Source organism: Pelodiscus sinensis, chromosome 16 (genome assembly GCF_052426305.1).
Source record: "Pelodiscus sinensis isolate ZL-2025 chromosome 16, ASM5242630v1, whole genome shotgun sequence".
Lineage (NCBI taxonomy): Eukaryota > Metazoa > Chordata > Testudines > Trionychidae > Pelodiscus > Pelodiscus sinensis.
In genome coordinates, this window is record NC_143067.1 from 1,974,580 (window position 1) to 2,001,163 (window position 26,584).

The 26,584-nt window shown below is 52.2% G+C and overlaps 2 protein-coding genes across 4 annotated transcripts; both read left to right on the forward strand.

Annotated features, from left to right (window-relative positions):
- The first annotated feature begins 204 nt into the window (after nucleotides 1-204).
- On the forward strand, nucleotides 205-7,445 carry LOC102457559 (ovomucoid-like). 2 transcript variants are annotated; one of them, XM_006110209.5, is made up of 8 exons: nucleotides 211-1,046; nucleotides 2,321-2,343; nucleotides 2,870-2,994; nucleotides 3,299-3,344; nucleotides 3,982-4,109; nucleotides 4,870-4,915; nucleotides 6,525-6,640; nucleotides 7,244-7,445. In XM_006110209.5, the coding sequence occupies exons 1-8, from the start codon at nucleotides 989-991 to the stop codon at nucleotides 7,287-7,289; spliced, it is 588 nt and encodes a 195-aa protein (XP_006110271.3). In that variant the 5' UTR covers nucleotides 211-988; the 3' UTR covers nucleotides 7,290-7,445. The 2 variants fall into 2 exon arrangements, with proteins under 2 accessions (XP_075756776.2, XP_006110271.3); XM_075900661.2 differs by having other exon boundaries at nucleotides 205-1,046; nucleotides 6,525-7,445.
- Nucleotides 7,446-19,122: 11,677 nt separating this feature from the next.
- On the forward strand, nucleotides 19,123-25,413 carry LOC102457303 (serine protease inhibitor Kazal-type 6). Of its 2 annotated transcripts, none has more exons than XM_075900662.2 (4): nucleotides 19,123-19,263; nucleotides 22,537-22,625; nucleotides 24,179-24,294; nucleotides 25,205-25,413. In XM_075900662.2, the coding sequence occupies exons 1-4, from the start codon at nucleotides 19,206-19,208 to the stop codon at nucleotides 25,248-25,250; spliced, it is 309 nt and encodes a 102-aa protein (XP_075756777.2). In that variant the 5' UTR covers nucleotides 19,123-19,205; the 3' UTR covers nucleotides 25,251-25,413. The 2 variants fall into 2 exon arrangements, with proteins under 2 accessions (XP_075756777.2, XP_006110270.3); XM_006110208.5 differs by having other exon boundaries at nucleotides 19,146-19,263; nucleotides 22,537-22,562.
- The last annotated feature ends 1,171 nt before the right edge of the window (nucleotides 25,414-26,584 follow it).

The following is a 26,584-nucleotide window of genomic DNA, read 5'->3' on the forward strand; positions in this document are numbered from 1 at the left end:
GAGGCTGCATCACCATCTAGTGGCCACAGGAGGGACTGCCACTTCTGGACCTGGGATCCTGGTTGTTCAGTTAATACAAAAGCCGGCAGATGGAGAATCCGATTGATAAATGGGGTTCGATGAGCCATGTGCTCTATGGGCAACTTGAAATTCCATCCACTCCACAGACATGACCACACTTGAACCCTGTGTCCGTCGGCTTCCCTGTTCCAAAATGTCAGTCCTCGGATGGTCAGAAACTTTCATGTGCTTGGGCACAGAGTTCACCCCACCAAAGATATGTAACCTGGATCCAGGCTTTCAGCTGACCGGTGAGAAACCCAGCACAGGAGAAAGCCCTGGAGAAGACGGGGCGGGCAGTACGGTAAAGGCCTCCCAGCGCCGTGAGAGTCTGTAGAACGCATGGACGATCGGCAGAGACCCCCTGCAGGCCCCTTTAAAGTCCCATGTCAACCGAGCATTTGGCACCCCAAAGAACTAGTCCCAAAGCTGCCGCCTCCTTGACTATCTTACCCCACACACATGCCGGATGCAACCCGAATAGCACGGAACGCAGCAGCTTAGTGGCTTGGCCCTTCCACATGACCAGCTTCCTTCCTTCCCGCGATTTCAGAGCTTGCAGTGCACACAAGACGCCCATTGTCCAGGCCAGGCACAGTGCCCGTGGTACAGCAGGCCCCGTTGTTCCCAATCGGGGTGCAGCCGGTGCGTGTGCTGCCCGCTCCTGGGCACCGCACGGAGAAGAAAGCCTCCTTCACGGCTCAGCACAAGCCACAATAGAAACCCGCTGGATGAGACAGCAATGACGTGTGAGGGGCGAGTTCACAGTCGAGGCTGGGGATGTGCGTGCACACACACACACACACACACACACACACACACACACACTGTATATTTAACACGTGAGCTCTGACAGTGGAGCCTCAGACACCTCATCTCCTCGGCAGAGACCTACGCGCTTGACTCTTGCTCGGCCGTCGCCTCCGCCATGACGCTTCTCGGCGCCGTCGTGCTGCTCAGCCTGGGTTGTCTCAGCTATTTCTCTGGTGAGTCCATTCCGTTGTTGTGTGTGTAAAGCCCTTTGGCTGAGCTCTCAATCCCTCTCGAAGCCAGGCAGGGAGCCGAGGATGTATGTGCATCCCCAGAGAAGTGGCACCGAGCTAGTGGCTTGCGCCAGGGAGAGTTTGAAGACAGAGGGTTGGTCTGGATGAAATCCATCCCTGTGCAGGGAGCTCCTACCAAGCCTCTGCAGCATATAAATCCTCCTTCAACTTACGGGGCTGTACAGGACTCGTGGTGCCCAGAGGCAATGTGCACGTTGCAGAGTATCGCTACCGAGCAAAGCAAAATCTGTTTTTATTAAATGGTCAAAAAGTTTCAGCCTTAGAATATTGTCTGTTGCCTGCTCAGAGGAGATATAATATCAGCTGTGGCCATTCGTACAAGTAACCGCGGTTGGTTTCCAGGGTTAAAATACTGAGGAGTCCTGTGGCACCTTAAAGACTAAGGGTACGTCTACACTAGCCCCCTAGATCGATCTACGGAGGCTAATGAGGGCAACCAAAATTGCAAATGAAGCGCAGGATTTAAATATCCCGCGCTTGATTTGCATGTTCCCAGCCGGTCGCCATTTTAGAAACTGATTAGCCCGAAGTAAATGCTCGCATCTACACGCGGCAGTGAAACGGGATTCCGAAATAAAACCCTAAATCGAATTAGCTGGTAAACCTCATTGCAGGAGGAATACCAGCTAATTCGAGTTAGGGCTTTATTTCGGAATCCCGTTTCACTGCCGCCTGTAGACGCAGGCAGTTACTTCGGGCTAGTCAATTTCTAAAATGGCGACTGGCCGGGAACATGCAAATCAAGCGCGGGATATTTAAATCCTGCGCTTCATTTGCAATATCGGTCGCCTTCATTAGCCTCCCTAGATTGATATAGGGGGCTAGTGTAGACGTACCCTAACAGATTTATTTGGGAGCAGGTTGCTCCTCTATAAACCAGGACTCTGGTTCAGCAGCATCTGTGGTCTGGCAGGACTATGGATGTTCCAGTGTCAGAGTCCTGGCACGCTGCAAGGTGGGGGGAACCTGGCCCACTCCAGGGGGGAGGCAGGGAGACCAGGTTGGACAAACACCCCCCCCTCCCCCCCACCAGGTCCAGCAAAATCCCTCAGGGAAGTCCAATCAATATAAGCTTCCATGGACACAAAGCTAGTTCATCAGGTGCAGGGTTATTCTTTAGGATAATGTTTCCTAATTGATTTTTTATCAAAGATGCTGCTTTGTTTTTACCTTTTTGTCTCTGTTTTTTGCTCCAGGTGTTGCCACTGGGGCAGGGCAGGTGAGTTTCAGATCCTCTTTGTCATTTCCTTCAAACAGTGAAATGAAGCCCTTGCTGTAGAATTGTGGCAATGAATCCCTGGGATTTGGATGCATTCTATATGGTGCAACTGATACAAATAAACAACTACTAATAAAACGGGGGGGGGGGGGGGGAATTCACCCCAGCACAGAGGGCCAATGCAAGGCTAATGTGCCACTTAAAACCCACTTAAGACCTATTGCGGAGGGAGAGGGTCTTTCATCCATAACGTATTTGTTAGGGGCCCTTGTTAAATTACTATACTCCATGTGCTTTTAAGTTCAATCCCAATTGCCTAACAGTGTCCTATATGATCAAGTATCCCTCACATGTTGTGTTAAAGGCTACAGAAATGTCAGCCGTCTGAATACCATTAAGGGGCTGCAGTGAATGGTTCATAAAGTTGGCTGATTCCAAGAAAATCATCTCATTTTCTGTTCTTTAATGTTCAAAATGTAATGTTGCAGTCCAGGCCACCCCCCAAACGACACTGTCACTTTTACAGCCTCTTTGCAGCAGCTACCCAGTGCTTCCCAATGGCGAAGTTCCTTGTCCCAGCCTGGCTGACCCAGTGTGCGGCAGTGATGGCGTGACGTACCCCACCGAGTGTTTGCTCTGCAGAGAAATCCTGTAAGTTCTCAAATCACTTCTGATTAAGCAAAGCAGCACAGCTGCACCGAAAAGCTGGGGCGGGCCTGGACACGATCTGGTCTGATTCTGTGACTCTTTTTATGGGTCTGTTATGCTCTGGCCAGTGGTTCCACCCAGAGATCACTTGCGACCTCCTTGGTTGGAGGGAGTTTGGTTAATTGTGTCAGCGTCTGAGGAAGGTGAACGAGTGAGATTGCTGTAAGTGCTCACAAACTAACCTCTCTATGATCATAGAATTTGATGATTCTCTCTCATGCGCACTCTTCTCTCTTTCTCTCTCAAGATGCGGCAACACCATCTTCAAAAAGCACGATGGAAGATGTGTTCAGGTATAGCTGAGTAGCTGCTCTATTCACCGTTCCAGCCCTTCTCCCTGATACATTAGCAATGGCGCGCCCTCACGAGAGAGACGGTATGAATGCGCTAGCACAGAGCTGGGAGCAACAAGAAATTTCCCTTTTGCGAGAAATTCGGCAGCGTTGACATTGTTTTCATTCCAGGCTGGAAAAAACCCCAAAGAATTGAGACATTTCTCATAAAATAACATTTTCCAAAACCTCCACAACATTGTGTCGGGTCAGTTAAAATATTTTGTTTCAATGTTAAGGTTTGATTTTCTATTTCGTTGTAAGATCTCCTGGACTGTGAGCATTGAAACACAGTGTCACTCTGAACAAGCAGCCCCATTGTGGAGTACTGATAATGTTTTGCCTTGAATGGTTCATTATGTCCACAGAACTGTGCATCTGATTACTTGGGGTTGTATCTGGCAAGAGTGGTTAGCATTACGGACCTCAGCTTTGCCTTTCACACACGTTTTTCTCCCTCCTGCAATTGGCCTTGCTCTCCACTTCTTTTACTTCCTCCCAGCTGACAGGGAGACAGACTGCAGGTCAGTCACAGTCAGATCCCTGAAGAAGGAGAGGGAGGGCATAGGCTGAAAAAGTTGCCTTGTGATTGGTGCAGGTTGACTGCACGGGCTACATGAAAACACCCCTGGGCCAGGAAGCTCCCTGCACCTTGGAGTACAACCCGATCTGTGGCACGGACGGTGTGACCTATGGCAACAAGTGTGCTTTCTGCTCTGCGGTCGCGTAAGTGCCAGGGGAGCTGCAGGCCTGCGAAAGCGACGTGTGGGCGGTTAGATGACCGTGTGGGTTCCTAGAGCAGCGTTTCTCAGATGCAGCCACAGGGGGGTTTCTTGTGGCCACAGACTCCTGTGATGATGCGGTGTGGAGGGGGATGCAAAGCAGCACCTCCCTGCTGTTTCTGGTGTCGATTGCCGGGGCTATCAGCAGGGCGTGGGCCCTTCCCCAGAGACACCAGGGCACAGTGCTGGAGAATCAGGCAGCCAGCGCGTTCCTCGCCTTCCGGGGCAGTTGGGCTCAGGGCTTGGATTTCAGTCCTGGGGTGACAGAGGCAGGCTCTGGCTTTGGGGTTCAGGCTGCAGCCCTGGGCTCTGGCATGCAGTGTTGGGCTCAGTCCTGCAGCCCTCCGCTGCCTCCGTCAGCCTTCCTCCCCCCATCCTGGGCTTCATTTGTGCCCAGGCCGGCCGGGGCTGAGTAACCCTGCTGCGACGAGCAACACTGCTTGTTTCTTAGTCACACGTTTCACAGCCAGCTTATTGGCCAGTAATAAATGGGCAGGGATATGAGCCTATTTATTGTTTTCCTGAAGCAGAGGGAATATTTTAGGGGGAAGCGTGAGAGTGGCCACAAGCAAATGTTAATGGCCAAACTCTGAGGCCACCCAGAAATTGGTCCTGAGAGCCCCTGTCCCAGAGCGGGATGAGGGGAGCGAATACCTGACATGGCCACCCTGCGTGTATCCACTAACCTTGCTTTCTTCCTGCAGGAACGGAGCAGACATTGACCAGAACCGTGAAGGAGAATGTCCCCAGGTAAAGCTTATTCCCAGTTTATATTTATATGTGGCACAAATTAAATCCCGCGCATCAGCCTAGCCAGGAGAAGGAAAGTATCAGCGTTGTGTGGATATTGCTTTCCTCACCCGTGGGCCACAAGACCAGGGAGATGATAGGAGACAAGAGTAGCTCAGGGCTGAAGTGTGATCTGGGGTAACACCCCTATCAAGGCTGTTCCCCGCTCTGGCACTTTGAGTGCGGAAGGTGGGGGTCCGCAAGAGACTTAAAAAATGCCATGCCTCTATAGACTTCTGCTTAACAACTCCCCAAGGCCACGGATTCTCTGACCTTGGGTGGCATGCTGCCACCACCCCAGTGACAAAAATCCTTTCTTTTTGAACCCGGGAAGGTTAATTGGGAACTTCTTCCTGTGGAATACCCCAAGCTTTTTTACCACTAGGGAGTTTGAAAAAAACCTGCAATCACTGACAGCTGATCTCTCAGTCTTAGGCATGCATATCCAGACCTCCTATTACCTTCCAGGACACAACAATCAAATCATAGCCTTAAAAAGGTTGATGTTATTAACAAAACGAGAAGCAAAGCATACTTGGTTGCCCGGTGTTATAGAGTAACGGAGAAAAACAGATTAAAGCACAGAGAATTGCTTCCCTGGGATTCAATTTCAGTTACAGCATATGGGGGGGGAGGGGGGCACATGAGCCAAGCACAGAGGAATTTTGAGCCAGGAACTAAAAGAAATTAACCTGATGGCAGCTAACTAAACATTTCCTGTCTACTCACTTTTGTTGCTTCCGGGTTTTGTTCTCCTAGACATAGTTAGTGCTGTACATTCATTTTTGCCTCCCAGGCTCATTTCATCTCTCTCTCAGCCCCTGTTGCTTCTCCAACACAAAGGAGCCTGGAGCAGGCAAAACCTGTTTTTTATATTCAAATCTTAACACTTTCTTCCCACTGCTCTCCTGGCTCCCTGCCAACGCTCCCTGGAATCTTTTCCGGGATTCTCTGAGTTTAACCCGTTACAGGCGGTGCCTCTCCCATCTATCACATTCCCATGCATCCCTCTGGAGAGAAGGACTCCAAACCCACAAACATTGGGCTCTGCCAGCGTCAGCCACTTCTGCAACTGGGAAAAGGGCCTTTGCGGTGGCTGCTGTCTCAAGCCCTCCTGCAGCAAGCAAGCTGGTGAATCAGCTACGATCAGAGGCATTGATTAGCAATGAGCAATAATCCCCCTCCTGCATCCTCCTCAGTTGGATTTGCACGGCCTCTTCCTCCTGACTCAAAACCCTCCTCTTCTGCATACTAACGCCCGTGGAGGAGGGGCTGCTGGAGCAAGTAGCTATGTATGAAACGTATTCCTGCGGTGCTCTTCTCCACCTTCTGCACATTTCAGACCTCTCAGAGTGCACGCTCACAGAGCCTGTTTAGCTTGTGCAGGGGACAAGGTGCCTGTTAGCAGGCGGGGACAGTGCCTGTTTAGCTCGTGCCTAGCACCACAGAGCCCCGATCCTGAGATGGGTCTGGGCACTAGCCTGCTATAAATATTAAACAACAAAGAGCTCTGCTAGGAAACCAGAGGCAGCAGAGGACTGAACGTGTGGTGTTGCCCCTTTATTTGCAGGTTGACTGCAGTGACTACACGCATCCCCATTCCTCCTGCACCCTGGAGTCCTTGGCCCATTGTGGCTCCGATGGCAAAACCTACAGCAACAAATGTCAGTTCTGCAACGCCGTTGAGTACGTAGAGTTCACCTCTGGTGGACAGAACAGTCGGCAGAGCCGAAGGGTTGGCACCTTCCCTGAAGGGTGTTCAAAGCCTGCAGCTGTTCGCTTTTTACTGCAGGGCTATAAACTGTGGGGTGAGCAAGAAGTGCCGCAGTGGGCCCTCAGGCTGTGAGAAACACAGTGACAGGCCAGAGGGCATGTTGATCGTCTTGCAGCCACCCAGCTCCACTTGGATTCCCCATTGCCTCTCGCAAATCGAGCTCCATCTCGGAACCTGGTTCTGTTTCTTCAGGTCCACCCATGTTCTACAGAACCCCTTAGCCGGGACAGACACTTCAGCTGATTAGCCCAGCTCCCCAGTTACTGTCCCCCAGTCCTCCTGAGTCCCCCATCTGTCGAGGTATAAAATAGGTTTGTACAAAAGTTCTAGGTCCCTTTCCAAACTCCTCTCTCAGACTGGTACAAAATAGCTGCCACAAACAGCAAAGAAAAGGGACCGAGCTTCAAAGAAGTGCCCTGTGTTTGAGCTGGCCTGGAGAACAGAATAAGGAGGGGAGCCGTTCCTCTAGGGCTACTTGTTGCTGATCAATCTCTCTCTCTTTCTCTCGTCTCCAGAATCAGTGACAGGAAACTCCACCTCCAGCGGTACGGGGAATGCTGAATGCCCAGGGGTGCTGGCTGTGCTGAGAGCGGCTCTCTTGCTCCCCCGTTCCACTAGCAAAGCCCTGCATTGGAACGTGTTCTCCTCCCACCCCGTGCTCTGGCTGCTCACGGGGGCCTCACTGTTGGTTCTATCAATAAAGGCAGCTTGGCAGCATTCTCTGCCTCTGTGTATTCCTTAGGGGCAAGGTGCGAGGGCCTCTAAGGTCCTGGCCTTCAGGTCTGACTATAATAAACATGATAAATCACACACCTGGGTGTGGGGGGGAACGAGCCGCAAGGGAAGGTGTCAGTGACTCAGCCAGAGGTTCGGGTCTGTCACAGGAGCGGGTGGGGAGGTTCTGTCACCTGCGACCTGCAGCGGCTCAGACTAGATGATCATGACGGTCCCTTTCAGGCTTTGGAAGCTGAGACCCGCACGTGCAACACCAGTAACATGCCCTAGGAGCCCTCTGATTGGTGTTTACTGCTCAATTCTGCAACATGACAGCAGCGCACGTTCTGCTTTGATAGAAACTTACTAAAACCATTTCCTCCTCCCGCTTCGGCATGTGGGGCGTTAATTCTCGTCCATGAATGTCAGGCTCTTTACTTAATCAATACCTGTGTCTTACAGTCAACAAGCAGGCCCGTGGCATCTTAGGGTGTGTCTACACTAGCCCCCTAATTCGAACTAGGGAGCCTAATGCAGGCATTCGAACTTGCAAATGAAGCCCGGGATTTAAATATCCCGGGTTTTATTTGCATGTTCCCGTCCAGCCGCCATTTTTAAATGTCACTAGTCCGGACTAACTGCCCGCAGCTACACGCAGCAGTTAAAAGGTCATTCGAACTAAGTCCTTAGTTTGAATTACTTGTTACACCTCATTCCAGGAGGCATAACGGAGAGGTCTACAAAGGGCTTTGATGCCAACCACGGCATGTCCAGACTACCGCGGTGTGCCGACAAACAGCTGATCGGCACAGTGTGGCAGCCATTTTTATTTAAATGAAGCGGCGATTATTTAAATCGCTGCTTCATTTTCCTATGTCTACAAAGGTCATCAACATGGCTCCGTCCACGGAGTCATGCCCTTAGTGACTACAATGGTAGAATGTGTCTTACAACGGCACTCATGGGGAGGCTGAGGTGTGTGCGCGTCGGTACCAATTTGCCTGCCTGGGAGCATGAAGACGATGAAAACCTCCATCAGTGCACGTGCGTGACACGAGCAGCAGTGTGAATTTCGACCCACGTGAGCGTGAGTGACACGCAGCAACTTGCCATTCCAGGGCACCTAAGACAGCTGAGGAGCATGCAGCCCAGTGAAACTCCCTTGCACGAGGGGGATAAGTCCGCATGACCAGACGCCTGCTCGTTGCTTTCCTTCCTCCGCCTTCCACTCTCTTGCCATGCAGCCAGTGCAGGCGATGAAGGACCCGCCTAGTCTGGTTTCTAATCTGGGGCTTCCCGGCCCCTCTTCTGGCCTTGCTTACCCCATTCCTTGGCACAGCGACAGTCCAGCCTTCTCCCGGCATGGGCTAGGCCGCTGTCTCCCTCCTGCCAGCTGTAAAACAAAGTCATTTTCACTTGAAGACACAGCAACTCTGCCTTCTCCACATTGCCAGTTTAATTCAGAGCAATATAAAATGTGGTTTCTGGAGCATGCGCGCTGCTCCTTCACACCAGGCCACGGGCACAGGCAGAGGCCTCACTCCAGATGGCCACAATGGACCAAAGGAGCCATTGCCAGCGGAGGAAAGGAGGAATCAGGGTCTTCCCAGGCGTCTGCTGCCCTCAGGCTGCCCAGCAAAGCCCTATCGCAGCCCCACCAGCCAGTTGTCAGCCGACGGTCAGGGCAGTGAGTCCCTTATGACCGGCTGAAGTTCTTTTAAATTGTGCTTGGTTCTGTTACAGCAACTGAAGGAGTCAGGTTAAAGCTTAAACAGTTACTATTTTATTGTTACAGGGTAAACTTAGTTGTTAAATGCTACTACTGTGTTACAGATAACACAGCCACTACAAAGGACAGGACAGAAATTACACTAATAAGTTACTTACAGGTACCATGCAACCCTTTTGGTTCTCTGAGCTCTTATTAAATGCATGCAAAATAGACACCTAGCAGGTATATATTCTTACCCCTGCGTTCCAGACTTGGCGTGGCCAGCGTCTTTCTCTCAATCCCTCGGGAAGAAGTAGGGCGAGGTTGGGCGTCCCACAGACCTCGGGAGACAATCAATACCTGCCAGCAGGTATAGATGATTGGAGCTCAAATGGGGTGGGCTGCTGAACCTCTTTTATACCCCTTGGGTCATGAAGGCTTCTTCCTGGTCTTAAGTGGCCAATTAGGAAAAATGGCTTTGAACGCCAAGTTTCCCACGAAGGGTGCAAAGCATAATTCACACCTGGGAAAATGCAGACAATGGGCACCTCTGGTATGTGATGGGCGAAGATTCCTCTCCTGGGACAGTGCAGGCGTGTCAATTACTGGTACTAGCCATCAGGGCGACGGGAGGCCCCGGGTCATCAGCTAGCCCATTTACTGTCTGGTTTCTGTTTATGGTAGAGTCAGGGACAGGCAGCAAACCTGTGTTCCCAGGGCATCAAAGGCTGACTGCCTTTCTCTTGCTCTCTGGGGGGGTGTAGCCAGACACAAAACCCCATCTTGTTTTTCCACGAACCCCATCTTGGTTCCCCCCCCCAGAGAGCAAGAGAAAGGCAGTCAGCCTTTGATGCCCTGGGAACACAGGTTTGCTGCCTGTCCCTGACTCTACCATAAACAGAAACCAGACAGTAAATGGGCTAGCTGACGACCCGGGGCCTCCCGTCGCCCTGATGGCTAGTACCAGTAATTGACACGCCTGCACTGTCCCAGAGAGGAATCTTCGCCCATCACATACCAGAGGTGCCCATTGTCTGCATTTTCCCAGGTGTAAATTATGCTTTGCACCCTTCGTGGGAAACTTGGCATTTAAAGCCATTTTTCCTAATTGGCCACTTGAGCCCAGGAAGAAGCCTACATGACCCAAAGGGTATAAAAGAGGTTCAGCAGCCCACCCCATTTGAGCTCCAATCATCTATACCTGCTGGCAGGTATTGATTGTCTCCCGAGGTCTGTGGGACGCCCAACCTCGCCCTACTTCTTCCCGAGGGATTGAGAGAAAGACGCTGGCCACGCCAAGTCTGGAACGCAGGGGTGAGAATATATACCTGCTAGGTGTCTATTTTGCATGCATTTAATAAAAGCTCAGAAAACCAAAAGGGTTTCATGGTACCTGTAAGTAACTTATTAGTGTAATTTCTGTCCTGTCCTTTGTAGTGTCTGTGTTATCTGTAACACAGTAGTAGCATTTAACAGCTAAGTTTACCCTGTAACAATAAAATAGTAACTGTTTAAGCTTTAACCTGACTCCTTCAGTTGCTGTAACAGAACCAAGCACAATTTAAAAGAACTTCAGCCGGTCATAAGGGACTCACTGCCCTGACCGTCGGCTGACAGAATTGGCGTAGTCGGCAGGATTTGTGATATCGGTTCAAAATACAGCAGCATGAAGCCTGTCACTGATTTTAGCAAGGTAGAAAAGAGTTTCGCCCAGGAAGGTTGGGCTGACCCTAAATGGGATAGAGAAATGTTAGAAAAGGATTGGGGAAATCCTGAGGAGTTGTGGGTACAGTTCTGTAAGTATAGAACTGCCTGCAAGCTAAAGAATGGGACAAAGCCTGAGTCTATGGAAAGGAGCCACTTTCCATGTAGCAAGGAAAACAGGATCAGGCCCAGACAAGCAGGCAGGTAACAGATAAGATTGAAAGCCTTGTGGTAGAACTGAGAAAAAGGCAGTAAGTACTGGAAATCTAAATCCTTAAACATACTTACAAGTGTAATATCTGAAACAAGGCCAGTTTTTATTTTAGAGATAAGAAAGTGTTTTAAGAAAAGAGAAACACACAGAATTTAAACTCTGCAGAGAATGGAGAGAATTGAGCAGTTGTGCAAATGCTAAAATGGTGTAGATAGAAAATTGTGGTTTCTTTGCAGTCATTCTGAAGGAAAAATGGGCCCTTTTTCCAAAGGAATGTCTGTAAATAACCCAGGCAAATTTGACTCAAATCTGAACATTTGATTAGAGAGACTGCTAAAAGAACTCTAAAGGGAGGGGGTTCTATTGGAACTGAACTACCCCAATGAATAAAAAAGGGAATGTAATTGTTGTATAGCTATGTAGAAATAGTGTAAGAAAGGTTCAGAAAGAATGTATGTGTATCTGTGTGTAAATATATATATATATATAGTGTAAATAATATGAAGTTTTCAAGGTCCAGTAATCTTGTTTGTTTGTAGGTTTAAAACAGATTGGTTTGGTAAGACCATTTTAGTCCAAGTTGTTTAATGAAGGTACAGGAAAACTGTAAGCATAAAGAAAGAGTTACACTATATGCAAAGTATAATGTGGCTAAGTAGTGTTGTAAACAAAGATTGCACATTTTCCTGTAAACTATAGAATGAGTAAAAACTGCAAACAGACTAAAATGCTGTGAAAGCTCCAGGAGCCACACCAGGTTGTGATTTCCTTTGTGGTGCAAATGCCCTAGCTAGCAGCACAAAGAAGCTTTGCAGGTAATAGCTAAGTATTATCAGCAAACTAGCTGAGATCAGAAAGTTCAAATTGTAGCCCTCCAGAAAGAAAGAAATAGGAGGTTGGGTATACTAGGAAAAGTTTAAATGTAAGCAGTCTTTTAAGAAGGCAGAGAGAAGACTGAGAAATTGGCATTTGTAAAAGATGTTACCCCTTTTAAACAAAATCTTGCAAAGGTTCGGGCATAGCCCTTGGTCTGATCAAGTGTTAACTGCTTGTCCATACAATTTCAGACCTAAAAGACAAAGTGGCTAACTACCTGTAAATATGTAAATGCTTGGCTCCAATGAAGAGGGAAACAGCTGCAGCTTAACTTCTATGGAAACCCTGTAATGAGGTGTTCTTCAAAATTGTCTGAATATAAGAATACAAATATGAAACTGGAAAAATGTAAAAGCCTCTGCTGCAGACGTAGAGAGGTAGAAATGCATGTCCCTCAGTACCCAGACAAAGCTAGACTCCCTTAAGGATGGGTGCTGAGAGTTAAAGCAACTCTCAGATGTATTTTTTTTTGTTTTGTTTTGTTTTCCTTCCCTCAGGAATATGCTTAAGAAAAGGACCAGGAGGTATGAGGCTTAGTGAACAAGCTCACCCTCCTTACCAAATTAATAGTAGACAAACCTGTGTCATTGGAAAAAGTCATTTAGCAGGAATTAGGATGGACCATAAGAACGAAAAAGCATGTAAAAAGGGGAAGGCAAAAAGTTTGGAGCCCTATGGGCATAGTTAAAGAAATAAGGAAAGTAAAGCAAACATTAGAAAGTTACTAGGAATAAGAAACATTTTCTTTGAAAGAACAAAGCAAGTGATTTGAGGGAATGTGAAGATAAAAGGTGGACTCCATGGGAGTGTGGAAGGGATTAAGCAATGGTAGTAATATGTGAAGGGAAATCTTGTTTTAAAAATGATACCTTGTTTCTTTGCAGCCTCTTCCTTAAGCACTGTGCAAATCATGTAGGCAAAGAAACAATCAAATGTAAACATTTTGTCTATGGACACCTTTGTTAAATCTGCAAAGGAAAATTAAGGATTCTACTGAAACTTAATTGGTTAACTGCATAAAGGAATGAACTATATATATTGTAACTCTATTTTGTGAATTTCAAATTAAATAGTTTTATTTTGTTTTGGATAATGTCCTCTTGCTTAAAATTGCAAACAGACAAGGCACAAATTGGTTAGTGCTTCTGTTGGGCATTCAACTTTTAAGGTTAAATTTAACTTTCTAGAATCCAAATTATTAGTTTAGAAATTCAAGCTTTGAAACTTAACTGTCTCTTTCAAGGCTGAGTTAATAACACTTTTGGCTTGCTTTTAAATTCAACATTATATGTAAATACAGGCTGCCTGGTTATTTCAAAGGAAAGTGGACAGGGAAGGCTGTTGCTGTTTCAGCAGACACATCCACTGCACCCCTGTCCACAAACATAGAAGGAACAGCTCAGCTTGCAGAGCTGGCAACAATCAATTAGCTTGTGAGGCAGGGGCCAGTACCATCTACACTAACTCCTATGCTGTATGGGCTGGAGCCACCCAGTGGATAACTAACTGGGAAATAGGGGGAAAGCCTGTTTGGAGATTGGAATATTGGAAATGGTTATACCAGCATGCAACCCAACATGCCTTAAGCATAAGTCATGTGTCCAAAAGAAACAACACTCTAGCTGCACAGCTAAATAACCTAGCAGATGCAGCAGTACAATTTTTTTTTGCTGCCCAGGTGGATTGGGAACGCCTGTACATTTGGCTACATGAAACCTTGGGACACACAGAAAGCGATGAGCTGGTGCGGCAGGCACATGCCAGGGGGTGGCCTATCACCCACAAACAAGCCAGAAATCTGGCACAAGCTTGCACCCTATGTGCTGAACTCAGAAAACATATAACAGAAAGGCAATGATTTGCCAGGCTAAAAGATGGAAAAATACTATGGGCAACCTGGCAAGTAAATTATATTGGTACACTACCCACCAGTAAGCAAGGGTGGAAGTATGTTTTAACTGGAATGGAAATTGTTTCAAGAATTGGTTTTGCTTACCCAACCCGATGGACAACAAGGTTGTCTACGATCATGGGACTAAACCACTTAATAGCCCTTGTCCCAACACCCCAGTTTGGGAACACAAACCCATGTACTGCACTCCTATAAGGGAAAAGGAGTCTGGACAACTGCAGATGCTGGGCTAACACCAATAACTATTACTGAGGCTTGGATTGTATCCAAGACCGGCAAACCTTATGTTTTATTACAGGAAACTGAGGCAATAGCCCTAAACAGTGCTCCAGTGGGACGGATCCCTCCCAATGCTGGTGTGGATCCGGGAAACCACCATGAACTTTTTGTATATATACACCGCTTGCTGTTGTGCTTGCAACCACTGTTGTTAGTTACAGACTATTGAAATAAGACATGGTACTCCAACTCGCCATGGTCTTCTTCCTCATCCCAACTGCTACTGCTGTACCAGAACACCTTACTTGACTCCTCTACTGGACTGGGAATCGAGTTTGTCCCTCTCAGCCCAAATGACTGGTGAAACAAAGTGACATCTTCCGATGGGGACCGGTATGGTTCGATGACAGCGACTACCGCAATCCTCTAAATAACTCTGGGGGGAGGTCAAGAGGGAAGGCAAGGGAAGTGGCAACAAACGGTATGGGATAAGACATGCTGTAACTAAAAATGTAAAGCCTCATGGCTAGATTGTCTAGCCCAACACCTAGGACTTTCGTTAACTCCCTTCCTTCACTCTATTGTAAATACTATATTAACCATTTTACTTGTTGTAATTGCTTGCTGCATGCTTCTATGTATTGTTAGGCATTTTGGGTACACTGCTACCTCCTCTGCACAAATCTGGTATATGGCATTGAAAAGCGATCCTAATCAATCCCTTGATCCAAATTATCTGATCAGACCCTGCTGATAGGGCGATTTTAGCTTCCTCCAAGGAGGGCAAAGGGTGCTGGCATCACCGCCATCTTGCGTTCTGGGACGTAGTGAGGCGTGTCAAGGGGGTGGAATGTAGCCAGACACAAAACCCCATCTTGTTTTTCCACGAACCCCATCTTGGTTCCCCCCCCCCAGAGAGCAAGAGAAAGGCAGTCAGCCTTTGATGCCCTGGGAACACAGGTTTGCTGCCTGTCCCTGACTCTACCATAAACAGAAACCAGACAGTAAATGGGCTAGCTGACGACCCGGGGCCTCCCGTCGCCCTGATGGCTAGTACCAGTAATTGACACGCCTGCACTGTCCCAGAGAGGAATCTTCGCCCATCACATACCAGAGGTGCCCATTGTTTGCATTTTCCCAGGTGTAAATTATGCTTTGCACCCTTCGTGGGAAACTTGGCATTCAAAGCCATTTTTCCTAATTGGCCACTTGAGCCCAGGAAGAAGCCTACATGACCCAAAGGGTATAAAAGAGGTTCAGCAGCCCACCCCATTTGAGCTCCAATCATCTATACCTGCTGGCAGGTATTGATTGTCTCCCGAGGTCTGTGGGACGCCCAACCTCGCCCTACTTCTTCCCGAGGGATTGAGAGAAAGACGCTGGCCACGCCAAGTCTGGAACGCAGGGGTGAGAATATATACCTGCTATGTGTCTATTTTGCATGCATTTAATAAAAGCTCAGAAAACCAAAAGGGTTTCATGGTACCTGTAAGTAACTTATTAGTGTAATTTCTGTCCTGTCCTTTGTAGTGTCTGTGTTATCTGTAACACAGTAGTAGCATTTAACAGCTAAGTTTACCCTGTAACAATAAAATAGTAACTGTTTAAGCTTTAACCTGACTCCTTCAGTTGCTGTAACAGAACCAAGCACAATTTAAAAGAACTTCAGCCGGTCATAAGGGACTCACTGCCCTGACCGTCGGCTGACGGGGGGGGGGGGGAAACAACATGGGGTTTGTGTCTGGCTACACCAGTCTGCAAGAGGGAGGTGGGCTGGGGGTTATGCCAGGGATCCTGATTGGCTAACAGGAGGGTAGCTCCCTGGCGGGAAAGTGGAGGCAGGAGCACACCCGGGAACTCTCCCCAAACCTGAGGCAGGACTCACTAGGTCCCCCCACTGGCCTCGGCTGGGTCACAGGTTCTGAGGGAGGCAGGATCCGCAGTTGAGTGTTGGCCCGTGGCGAGAGGCTCAGAGAAGCGCAATGTGAGAGTCAGCAGAGCAGTGGGAACGGTCTCCCGGCTAGTCTGTGCAGGTGACACGGCCGTGCCCTCACCGGGCGTTTCGGACGCAGGCGCTAGCATAGCCCAGGGGCCTGGCTGACCGCTAGGGAGCTGGGGATTTCCACACCCGATCGGAGCAGCCAGTGGCCCATTGCAGATGTTTTGGGAAAGGCGGAAAAGCCATCATTCAGCTGGCAAGACAGGGCTGGTCCCCCAGTCTAGTCCTTCCCTCCGCCCCTGCCGGATTGTTCCCTCCAGCACCTTTCTGGCTGCTTTGCTCCAGCCAGGCATGTGCCATTGCATCTCAACTCTGATCCCAGAATTGAGGGGCTCAGCTGCCTTGGGTGGCGGACCTAGGAGGCCAGAACACGCGTCTGCTGTACTGTTCCTCGTGTGTGCGAGTGTCTTGCTGCAAACCCGCCCTTTGTTTATCTCCTCCTGGCCTCACGTGTGTCATAGACATTATCACACCACATGAAAGAAGTGGCACGTTTGACTGACACCGTGGTAATTTACCAGTCCTAGCTGGCTCCACTTTGATGCCATTTTTATGGGCCTTGGCAAACTTTCCTCTGGCCCTGTCCAGTGTCTCTGGAAGCACCTGCATTGGCAGAGCAGCAACAATTCCCTTTCCAAAGACTTCACCAAACCCAGGTTTTCAGTCGCACCAAAAGCAGCCACTGTTCAAACCAGTCTTGCACTTTTTCAGGGATGACTGTGTTATGGGACACCCTTCTCTTCTGCACCCAGTCCCCATTGCAGGGCATCATGGGCTGGCCTATCTTTCAGCAGCTCCTTGGTTCACCACAGGAGAACCTGGCTGGGGCTAAGGAAACCCAACCCAACCCAACCCAACCCTTCTGTCCTTGCTCAGATAGTCTCACTAATGTCTTAGAGCCAATAGTATGTGTAAACGCACCCCCCCCCCCCCCCCCCCCCCCCCCCCCCCCCGGCCTGGTAGTTCAGAGGTGGTTCCACAGTCCATATGTGATGTAGTCAATCGTGACTTAGTGGTCAATTCTCTGCCCTTATTTTAGGAGAGCTGGGATCTGAGGTTTGCATTCCGCCACCTCGGATTTCAGTGGTACATTTATCATAATCATTGAACTGGAAGGGACCTTGAGAGGTCATCGAGTCCAGTCCCCCCCATGCATCATCTGAGCATCTCTGACAGGTGTCTGTCCAACCTGCTCTTACATATCTCCAGTGAGGGAGATTCCACACCCCCCCCAGGCAACTTATTGCAGCGTTTAACCACCCTGACAGGACACGTTTCCTAATGTCCAGTCTAAACCTCCCTTGCTGCAGTTTAAGCCCATTGCTTCTTGTCCTGTCCTCAGAGGCCAAGGAGAACAATTTTTCTCCCTCCTCCTTGTGACACCCTTTTAGATACTTGAAAGCTGCTCTCATGTCCCCTCTCAGTCTTCTCTTTTCCAAACTAAGCAAGCCCAATCCCTTCAGTCTTTCCTCAGAAGTCATGTTCTCTAGACCTTCCATCATTTTTGTGGCTCTTCTCTAGACCTTCTCCAGTTTCTCCACATCTTTCCTGAACTGGGGTGTCCAGAACTGACACAATCCTCCAGCTGAAGTCTAATCAGTGCAGAGCAGAGCGGAAGGATGACTCCTTGGCTATGTCTACACTCACGGCTTCTTGTGCAAGAAATATGCAAATAAGGCTAAATGTGGAATATCGCCGAGCCTCATTTGCATACCTAATGAGCCGCTATTTTTGCAGAAGAGGCTTTTGCACCAGAAGGAGTATCTACACTGCCCCTTCTTGTTGAAGAAAACCCCTCTTGCGCAATGCTGCTTCGCTGATTATTTTCAGGAATAACGGCATCGCGCAAGAGGGTTTTTCTTGCGCAAGAAGGGGCAGTGTAGACAGCTCCTTCTGGCGCAAGAGCCTCTTCTGCAGAAATGGCGGCTCATTAGGCATGCAAATGAGGCTTGGCGATATTCCACGCTTAGCCTCATTTGCATATTTCTCATGCAAGAAACCGCGAGTGTCGACATAGCCCTTGTGTCTTGCTCACAACACTCCCTTTCACGCTCTGCGTTATACACTGTGAAATCTTTTCCCCTTCCCAGGCTTTTCTTGGAGGGCTTTCAGAGAGTTAGCAATGGCAACGCTTTATGAGCCATGTTCCATTCGTGGTTGCACTGACCTTACAATAGCTCTTCCTTGCTCACGCGATTCTTCTAGCCATTTGCATCCAACGGCAGTATCCTGTGACAATGCAAGCGCCAGGGCCCTGCAGAGTCTAGATCTCACCCGCTAGGTCCTTCCGCAAGAAGCATCGTGGAACGGTCTGCAAAGGGCAAATGAACCTGAAGTGCAGCAATTCTGGCCTCCAGGGACTTGTTCCCCCCTTTCTACAGGCGGGCAAACTGAACAGACGGGTTGTGTCCCATGCCGCTCAGCGCGGAAGTGGAGAGAGCTCACGTTGGCTGGCCTGGGGCCAGGATGCAGCCTTGTTTTAGAAGATCTGACAAATGACTAATCACCCTAATCTAGGGAGGAGCATCGGCAGGTCTGACCCGCGACTCCGCAAGCAGCCATCCAGTCGGGCCACTTCACGCTGCCTCTCTCCACCCCACCGGAACAAATTTAGTCTGGACTTCCAAAATAGAAAGGGTGCACCAAATAGCTGGTGTCACACCCACTCCATCCTCCTGGCGTGAGTCATTTCCTGCATGCCCCTGGGCCGCCAGCCTGCTGCACTGCCGACCCCACTGCCGGGACTCAGGAAGGGCCCCCGATTTCCAGCCTCCCTCCTGAGTCCCTGCCTGGAACGTTCTCCCACTAGCAAGAGTCCCGTGATTACCTGGAGAGTGGAGATTCCCAAACAGGTACAAGCCAGAGCATGTGACTTGCATGCTTAACCCAGATCGCTGGGTTTGATGTGGATAGAGCCGCATTCCTAACGCCTGGGACGGAGCCTCGTAAACGACAGCTGGTTCCTCGGGCCAATGATGACTTGAGAAAGGAGAGGGAGAAAGTGTTCCTAATGCGGGTGGGGATGTGAACTTGCCTGGGTGTATATAAACAGATGGAGAGGCAGGTCCATGAGCACTCTGCAGAGAAAGCATCTACGGAGCAGGCTCTTGCACTCGTGCTAAACAGCCATGAACGCAGGGTTCTTTGTGCTCCTCAGCCTGTCTCTTTTCTTCGTCTCCTCCTCCGGTGAGTAACTCTTCCTGCAGCTGGTACGTAGCCCTGCCTGACCTCTCTAGCTCTTAGTGACGGGTTGTCCGGGGCAGCAGGAGCAGGGGGTGTATTAAGGTTGAAGCTGAGCAAATAACGCAGCTTAGATTTCTGCCAAGACTAGGTTGAGTTTTTCAATGAGTGTGCAAGGGGCTGCGTCTCTGCCCGTCTAGAGTTCCCAGCCAGGGCATGCCGGAGCATGGGGCTTGCCAGCAGGAATGGCAGTAGAGACAGCACACGGTCAGGGGCTGGTCCAGAATAGCTGCAATTGTGACTTTTGGCACTCGCAGCCGGAATCTGAGAACCGTGCTTGTCCCGTGAGAGGCTCGGAGCCCAGCTGCACAGGGCTGCCAACTTCTGTGATTTTGTCCATGCGTCTCGCCAGCGCCGGTGTTTTTCCTAAAGCCCCGAGCCCTGGAATCACGATCTCAGCGTGCATTAAAAATGCCGAGTCCCTGTGTTGTGAAGCAAAGCTGGAGACCGCGACCCGAGTGCCCCCCAGAGACGCCGAGAACCAAAGGCCCATTAAAGATCCCTCGACCGACTGATTGATTTTGGATTTCGTGGTTTTCTGGTGCCCAGCTCCTGGTCCCTGCGCACGTGGCTCTGATCTCCATACTGACAGCCCGTGGCCCCTGTGGCCAATCAGAGCACTGCATGCAGGCCATGGTGCACCCACAGACCGACGGCGACGTGCAGCTGCTTGGCATAAGTGACGCGCTGGAGAAAAATCGTTGGCTGCGTGTGGACCGAGAGAGGGGAAAGGCGCATGGACCAAGGGGGGCGGTGTTCCACTGGAGCACCTGCTCCCGAGGCCAGTGAGCCCGGGGGCTGATACAAAGCAGGCGGCATCTGAGCGCACAGCTGAGCAGTCTCCTCCTGGGCCCCCGGCACATTTTACACCAAGGGTTTGAATGAATGGACAGAGCCACAAGCCGGCAGCTCGGCCAGCCCCGCCTGCGGGGTCCAGTGATCGCTGGGGGTGTCAGGCTCTCCCGGGTGCTGCTTTGTTGCTGCCCAGAGCCCTGTCCAGCCTGTCTCTGCCCAGCTCCCCAGGGCCCACAGCCTGCAGCAGCAGCAGCAGGAAACCAGGGAGCTGTGTAAACGCTGCCAGCAGAGCCACTGGGGTTACTGAGGGGGGCAGTGAGTGCTGCAGGGGCGGATGTCTGGGGCAGGCTAGGCGGGTGGGGGAGAAGCGGGGATGGGCAGCCGCGTGGGGAGCAGAGGCAGAGGGGCTGCGTGGCTGGTAACTGCACAGCAAATGCACCAATGGCAACTGGCAGCCCGGAGTGACCACCCGCATCTCTGAGGCTCCAGCCAAGCTGCCTGCGCCGGGCGTGGGCGTCCCGAGAAGCAGGGCAGCCCTGGCAGGAGGGCGTGGGGCAGTGCCCGCGGCGTGCCAGCACAGCGGCATTCCCGTCCCGACTGCCAAGCTGCTGCCTCTCCGGTAGTGGAGAGCTGGGTCGGCGGGGGGGGGGGGGGGGGGGTCTCCCTGGGGCCAGGAAGGCCTCCCAGAGCCTGGGCCTGGCTCAGCTGCCGTATCTCCTGCTCACACCGGGCACCTGCCAGCCAGTGGTGCGGGGGGAGGCCTACACAGCACAGCCCGTGCCAGAGAAACACCCCACAGCTGGGTTCTCCGGGGCTGGCCGCTGCTCCTCTCAGCGCCCTTTGCCAGCTCTCCAGACACTCTGCTTTGGCTGGAACCACTCCCTGAGCCCCCACCCCACCAATTTCTGCTCCACCCGCTCCCTTGGGAACCGAAATGCCCCTGCCTTTCCTTACCCAACGCCCCCCTGCGCTCTGCTGGCATCCTCCCTGCTCCCCCAGGTGCGGCTCCCCCCTCCCCAGCTCTGCCTCCCCCCACCGCTGCCGGGGCACCGATCCTGGTGCGAGATCTAGCAAAAGAGGGGCAGTGTCATGACGTGGTCCAGCAAAGCAGGGAAAAGCTCAAGCAGGCCAAAGAGCCACCTGATCTCACGGCAGGACCCAGCACCGTCTAGCCCATCCCTGGCAGGGTCTGTCCAGCCTGCTCTTCACTATCTCCAGGGACGGAGCTTCCACAACCCCCCAGGCAATTTGTTCCAATGTTTCACCCCCCCGACAATGTGATTCCTCATGTCCAACCTAAACCTCCCTGGCTGCAGTTTCAGCCGATTGCTTCTCGTCCTGTCCTCAGACGCCCAGGAGAACAATTTCCCCCCCTCCCACCTTTTAGATACTTGAAAACTGCTCATGTCCCCTCTGTCTTCTCTTTCCCAAACGAAACAAGCCCGATTCGCTCCGTCTCCCTCCTCGCTCATGTTCTCCAGACCTTTCCTCACTTTTGTGGCTCTTCTCTGGACTTTCTCCAATTTCTCCCCATCCTTCCTGAAACGTGGGGCCCAGAACTGGACACGATCCTCCGGCTGAGGCCTGATCAGCGCCGCGCAGAGCGGAAGGATGACGTCTCGTCTTGCTCCCAACACTCCCGTCAATGCTCTTTTCGTTGGACTCGAGGCCCATGTTCGAGTGCATGAGGGAGCCCCCCAGGAACGCGCATTAATCTACCCCTGGCTGGGAGGTTCCTCCATATACAGTGTCCCCAGCTGGAGAGATGGGCTCAGCTCAGCAGCCGGGCTGGTGGCTGTCTGTGGGAGGCATGAGGCTGATGGAAACTGACAGTGTCTATGGTTCTTGCTGGCGGCTCCTGGAGGGTGTCGCGGAGCCAGGCCAGCTCAGAATCCCCTGCATGGCCTCTGCCCTTGACAGCGGTGCTGGGAGGAAGCGCTGGCCACGGGACTCGCCTAACGCTGATCCCCACGACTGGCTAATTTGCCTGAGCTGGTGCCAGCTACTCCCCTGCCCCTGCCCCTTGCACGCAGAAGCCACAGACGGCACCAGCCGCCTTCAGATTTTCAGACTCGCTGCACCTCCCAGACACACCTGTGGGATCAAACGTCCCTTCCTAGCCCCGAGCCTCTGGGCGCTGCTGGAGTCCCTGCCCTGCCTCCGGAATTAGCGAGCGCCCCGGGGAAGCAATGCGACCGCTGAGAGGTTGTAAGAAGTCGCTTCATATTTTGGGTCAGTTAATAAACTCCCGGCCCGCAATCATTGATTTTCTAACCCTCCCCTGCGCCCGCTCGCAGCCGGCTCTGCCGGGGCGCGTGTGCAGGAAGACACAGCGCGTGGAGATCTTTATAAAACGCTCTCCGCCGCCCGCGGCTCGTTGGGGCTTTACAAAAGGGCGTCTGTCTGTCTGTCTTTCTGTTCCAGGCGCTGCCCGCAGAGACAGGCGCGCGGTGAGTGCAGCGGTTTCTGCTTGGTACTTTCCGACTTTGCACCCAGTTCCAGAGAAGTGGTTTGTAAGGGAGAGCTCAGGCCTGGGAATCCCCGCACACAGCGGGAGCAGAGGGGGTGTCAGGCGCTCTGGGTGCTCGTGGCAACGGCGCGTAGCTGGGCGGTGGGGCACAGGAGAGCCCCAAGATGGACTCTCAGGGTGATGAGACCGGTGCGGGCTGAGCACACCACAAGGCCGGCACGACGTGTGCCAGAGCAAACGGCACCGTTCCTCTTCCTTCTCGCGCCACTGCCCCGTCTTTCCCAGGAGAGAGATGCTGCAGATAGGGACTCCAGGTCAGACCTCCCTGGCTGGCCCCCTTGGGATCTGAGTGGTCCTGATCAAGGGAGTTGGCTGGACCGGGGAGGTCAGGCGTGTGGGTTCTTCCAGAGCTCCCCTCCTGGCTGCCAGCCCCAGCCAGCGCATTGCCACTGGCCTGCCTGCCAGGCTCTGCTTCCCCTGGCACACAGGTGGGGCTCCCTGCTCCTGGCCACCGGCCCACGGGCTGCCAGACCAACTCTGCTCTGAGCCACGGGCAACTGCTGCAGCTCTCTGCTCCAAGGACTCTCCTGTCCATCAACATGGGGCCATTTCTACGCTCGTGGCTTCTTGCGCGAGACATATGCAAACGCGGCTAAGCGTGGAATATCGCCGAGCCTCATTTGCATACCTAATGAGCCGCCATTTTTGCAGAAGAGGCTCTTGCACCAGAAGGAGCATCTACATGGCCCCTTCTTGCGCAAGAAAAACCCTCTTGTGCAAAGCTGTTCTTCCTGAAAATAATCAGTGTAACGGCATTGCACAAGAGCGTTTCTCTTGCACAAGAAGGGGCGGTGAAGACACTCCTTCTAGCGCAAGAGCCAATTCTGCAAAAATGGCGGCTCATTAGGTATGCAAATGAGGCTCAGCGATATTCCACGCTTAGCCGCGTTTGCATATTTCTCATGCAAGAAGCCGCGAGTGTAGACATAGCCCCAGGGTTCTCCCAGAGCCTGTGGTTACTTCCCCCTGGGAGAGTCCAACATGACCAAAGCCAGGCCAAGGGTACCCTGGGACGAGAATCTGTATTGACTCTCTGTCCCCGTGGAGACACTTCTGAACTCTTACTCCAAGCGTCTGGCCTGTGGGGAGTTCTGCGAGCGCGGCCGTAACCTGTCCCAGTCAACGGGAGCTGTGTGACGCCAGCTGGTTTCTAAATGTCTCAGGAAGGGGGGCATTGACCCCCATCCACAGGGACCCCCCCCCCCATTCCACCAGTGCCCTGGAGGCTGGCTGGGTTTTAGAGTGTGAGATCAATTCGCTTCCGACCTGACTGGCCCAGCCTGTCTGGGAAACTTGCATTCCTTCTTGCCCCGTGGGTGCTGGCAGCTTTTCTCCCAGCTCAGAGATGCTCCTTCTTATGTCCCGTCCGCTGGCCGCGGAAGGATCTCTCTCCCGGGAAGAGGCAATGCCGGGCCTGCTGTTTGAACTCCTCCTCTCAGTGGAAAGACTGGAGTTAGCAAGACAATTTCTTATCAGCCCCGTGGAGGAAGAGGGAGGGGGGAGGAGTTGTAACGGGTCTTGCTACTCCTTTTGCAGATCGATTGCAAGGACTACATGGACGATGGCATGTACTGCACCAGGGAGTCCGACCCCCACTGTGGCACGGATGGCATGACATACGGCAACAAATGCGCCTTCTGCAAGGCCGTCAAGTGAGTGGAAGCACCAGGAACCCAAACGAGTCGAGTGGATCTGGCTCCCCGCTTCCCCCCCCCCTTCCTTCTCTCCGTTTCGTGGGTTTCTATGCGCCCGCCTGGCGCTCGGGCGCAGCGAGAGGTTCTCAGTGAAGCACCTCCCCCCAGAGCAGACCCACGTGAAACCAAATTCACTGGAAGCCACTTTCTAGAATCGCAGGGCTGGAAGAGAGCTCAGGAGGCATCTAGTCCAGCCCCCTGCCCAAGGCAGGACTAACCCGACTCAATCAGCCCAGCCAGGGCTTGGTCAAGCCGAGACTTAAACACCTCGAGGGATGGAGATTCCCCCCTCCCCCCCCAGGGAACCCAGCCCAGGGCTTCCCCCCTCCTAGGCAAATAGTTTTTCCTCATAGCCAACTGCAACCTGAGCCCATTCCTTTCTGCTCTCTGAATGAAATCGGCTCATGCAGGGAGCTGGCCCACGGCCTGTGCCCCCAGGTCAGTCCCTCCTGGGTGAAGAGAATTACCTCAGTGCCCGGCCTATCCTACAGCACCGCTGCAAGGGGGGAGGGGATTGCAGCGGCAAGAACATGCAGAGAGGTGTCCCAGGGCTCTGGAACCCCCTGCCCCACGGAGAAATGTTAATTAAACGTTAATTAAACGTTAAAACGGGCTGTCTGTGGAGCAGAGTCGCTAGCCCCGCTGCCCCCCAGGAAAGCCAGAGCCCCCTCCCCTCCAGACAGCCCTGCCTACGACAAGACGTTAAAAAGGGGGCTTGAGCCTTCCTCGGACACACCAGGGACTGGCTGGTGTCTGAGCTGGGCCGTTCCAAGGTGCCAGTTCTCCTCCCGTGTGTACCTGTCCCCGGGGCACTGAATGAAACAGTCCGTCTCCGCCAGAGCCTGAGCCTGCTTTGCTCTCTTTGCAGGAAAAGTCAGGGAAGCATTGGACTGCGGCACATTGGGAAATGCTGAACCCCCCCTCCCGGCTGAGTGTTGGGAGCTGCCCGCCTGCTTTCGGTTTCCGCCAGCCGCCGCAGGCCCCTGCCCCCAGCCACAGCCGCCCCTCGCCCTGCCCCCGGGAGCTGCGGGCGGCGGCGTCTCCACTGCGCTTGTCCAATAAAGAAACTCAGCACACTCCTTGGGCTGTTTCTGGTCCCCATCACTAGCAGGGCTGCGGTGGGACCAGGCCTGCGCGTGCCGCGTGTAACGCCAGTGAGGGGCACCAGGGGGCGCCGTCTGTGGGCGATCACTCCATCACCTTCCCTTTCCAGAGAGGAAAGAGGGAGCAGGAGCCACGCCGTGGCCCAGTCAGTCCCACCGAGAGTGTCCGAGGGAATGGGCTGCCCAGGCCCCGCGTGGGCTGGGGTGAAGAGTTCCCACCTTTGCCACGTAGGCCCTGCGGGATCTCGGACTTCTCAGGGGCTTCCCTACCTACAGGGTCGGGCTCGCTCCGGCCCCGGTCCTAGTCCACGTGAAGTCGAGCAGAGGCCAGAGACAAGGGCGTGTCTCAGTGGTGGGTTCAAGCTCCTCCCATCTAGGGAACCGTGGCCAATGGGAGCTGAGGGAGCGGTGCCTGCAGGTGCACACAGTGCTCAGAGCCACATGGTCCTGCTTTGACCTAAGAGCCACCAGGAGATGCTGGCAGCTTCCTTAGAGCCCGCGCCCCATACCCCCTCCATGCCCCAACCCCCAGCCCACCCCAGAGCCCACACACCCAGCCAGAGCCCTCAGCTCCTCCACAGAGGGCCAGTGTAGACAACGCGGTATTGTTTTGCGCCAAAAAGCCCCGATGGCGAAAATGGTGAAAATGGCGATCGTGGAACAACACCTCCACAGATGCACAACACCTCCACCAATCCATCCTCGTGGAACAAGGTGTACCGGTAGTTCGGAATAGGAAGCCTAGTTCGAACTACCTAGTTCGAGCCCCGTGTAGCCGCGCTGCATGGGGTTCGAACCAGCGGGGTTTTAAAAATGGCAGCTCCCCGCTTATGCAAATGAAGCCCGGGAAATTCAAATCCCGGGCTTCATTTGCAAGTGCGGTATGCCTACATTACCCCGCTAGTTCGAACTAGCGGGGTAGTGTAGACATACCCTGATTTATTTGTTCTATATTTAGAGGCAATACTTGGGACAGAGAATCTTTCTTGGAACCAGACATATGGCTGTGAGCCGGAATTTCTGGTAGAGGGGATTGCCTGCATGCTGTTTGCAACCACCTCTGTTCCAGGCCTGGTGTAAATAAAGCAGGTTACACTGAGGCTATGTCTACACTGGCATGATCTTGTGCAAAAACTCTTCAGAGT

Bases quoted from the DNA above. Each gene is read 5' to 3' on its own strand.
- LOC102457559 (XM_075900661.2), top strand. From the start codon at position 989: ATGACGCTTCTCGGCGCCGTCGTGCTGCTCAGCCTGGGTTGTCTCAGC. The intron at 2,995-3,298 runs GTAAGTTCTCAA...TTCTCTCTCAAG, and splicing joins TTGCTCTGCAGAGAAATCCT to ATGCGGCAACACCATCTTCA. The intron at 3,345-3,981 runs GTATAGCTGAGT...TGATTGGTGCAG, and splicing joins ACGATGGAAGATGTGTTCAG to GTTGACTGCACGGGCTACAT.
- LOC102457303 (XM_075900662.2), top strand. From the start codon at position 19,206: ATGAACGCAGGGTTCTTTGTGCTCCTCAGCCTGTCTCTTTTCTTCGTC. The intron at 19,264-22,536 runs GTGAGTAACTCT...TTTCTGTTCCAG, and splicing joins TTTCTTCGTCTCCTCCTCCG to GCGCTGCCCGCAGAGACAGG. The intron at 22,626-24,178 runs GTAAGGGAGAGC...CTCCTTTTGCAG, and splicing joins CAGTTCCAGAGAAGTGGTTT to ATCGATTGCAAGGACTACAT.